This window comes from Lottia gigantea (assembly GCF_000327385.1).
Source record: "Lottia gigantea unplaced genomic scaffold LOTGIsca_1193, whole genome shotgun sequence".
Classification (NCBI taxonomy): Eukaryota; Metazoa; Mollusca; class Gastropoda; family Lottiidae; genus Lottia; species Lottia gigantea.
The window spans coordinates 1-1,674 of record NW_008707211.1 but is presented as its reverse complement, the minus strand read 5'-3'; the positions used below and the strand labels follow the sequence as shown (position 1 = coordinate 1,674).

At 30.9% G+C, this 1,674-nt stretch overlaps 1 protein-coding gene across 1 annotated transcript; it reads right to left on the bottom strand.

Moving 5' to 3' along the window:
* Window positions 1-290: 290 nt before the first annotated feature.
* LOTGIDRAFT_176400 (hypothetical protein) lies at window positions 291-730 on the bottom strand (the record flags this gene model as incomplete). The annotated part of the gene is made up of 1 exon (XM_009047958.1): window positions 291-730. A coding segment is annotated over one exon (440 nt), but the record flags the coding sequence as incomplete, so codon positions are not given.
* Between the last annotated feature and the right edge of the window lie 944 nt (window positions 731-1,674).

Here is a 1,674-nt window from a genome sequence, read left to right as displayed (position 1 = left end):
ATCAATGCCAAGAGGGTAGATAGAATCCTCAAGTGTGAACCTTAGTAAAATATAGCACTTTCTTTCTTTCTTTGTCATAAATTCTTTTGAATATTTTGAACTAAATATAACTGTTACGGACTGTTTGAACATCTAAAAAGTTAGCTATTTAATGCAGTCCAATGTATTCCAATCTGATAAAGATTTTTTATTTACTGTTATTCACAGGATGTATTTCTGGGCACATTATCTGTGTTCTCTTTTGATGCCAATCAGAATTCAAATTTATGAGAATCACATGTTATCGTCATCTAATCTATACTTTTATCATCTTTAGTTTTATGATCTATACTTTTATCATCTGTAGTTTTATCATCTGTAGTTTTATCATCTATAGTTTTATCATCTGTAGTTTTATGATCTATACTTTTATCATCTTTAGTTTTATGATCTATACTTTTATCGGCTGTAGTTTTATCATCTGTAGTTTTATCATCTATACTTTTATCATCTTTAGTTTTATGATCTATACTTTTATCGTCTGTAGTTTTATCATCTGTAGTTTTATCATCTATAGTATTATCATCTATAGTTTTATCATCTGTAGTTTTATCATCTTTAGTTTTATGATCTATACTTTTGTCATCTGTAGTTTTATCATCTATAGTTTTATCATCTATAGTTTTATCGTCTGTAGTTTTATCATCTATAGTTTTATCATCTATAGTTTTATCATCTATAGTTTTATCATCTTTAGTTTAATCATCTATAGTTTTATCATTTGTAGTTTTATCGGCCAATCTGATAGTACAATTCTGCATTAATTGTTTGTAAATTTTTTGTGAAACATTGCCCAGGTTCCTCTTCATAGAATGCTGAGATTATCTGTCATGTTTTAGAAAGACAGTATAAGTAACTCCATAAGCAACCAATGACCAAAGTGGTTTAAGATCGAAAATGCATGGCAAAATCATGGGTCTGCAGAAGAGTAAACACTAAGTTGGTGATCAGCTCACATGCTAAGATGAATGGGTTATAACAGTCGGTTAGAGTGTTGGTTCTTGACATAACATCATATCTTTTATGTTGAGCAAATAATTCTAGTCAACGCAACTGTAAATGGGTACAGCAAATCCGGGAAAGATCAATGCCAAGAGGTTTGGCCAAGGACCAGCTGGTTGAAAGGATCCTTAACTGTGAACTTATGTTATCTTTGTAAAATATAGTTGTTTGGTTGGTTCTTTTCTGAACTTTTTTGAGCATGAAGTGTCTTTCTGGAAAAAAATTGAAAGAAACTTGAATGCTTGAAGATTTCAAAACCAAAATATGCTTAAGTTTTAGTAAACTTCTATGCTTAAAAGGAGCTAAGCATTTCAGTTTATTAACATGAGCCATCAAGACCTGAAAAAGCCTTTAGTTGTTGAGATGGACAATAAACAAAGGCCCTGTATGCTGCATGTGTATGATAAAGATCTCTCAGAAATCAAATAAGAGGCTTATAATACATCTTTTCTGGTAAAAGTCCCTCATTGTACTCTACATGGCATTGGCTGTCTTCATTAGCTTCATAAGAGTATGACGTAAAACTCAATTTCATTTTATTTGAACCATTTGGATATGACATTTTAATGGGATTGTTAAACTTTTTTGTGGAAGTGCACTGCAGGAACCACAGACGTTGACAGAAATTTGAAT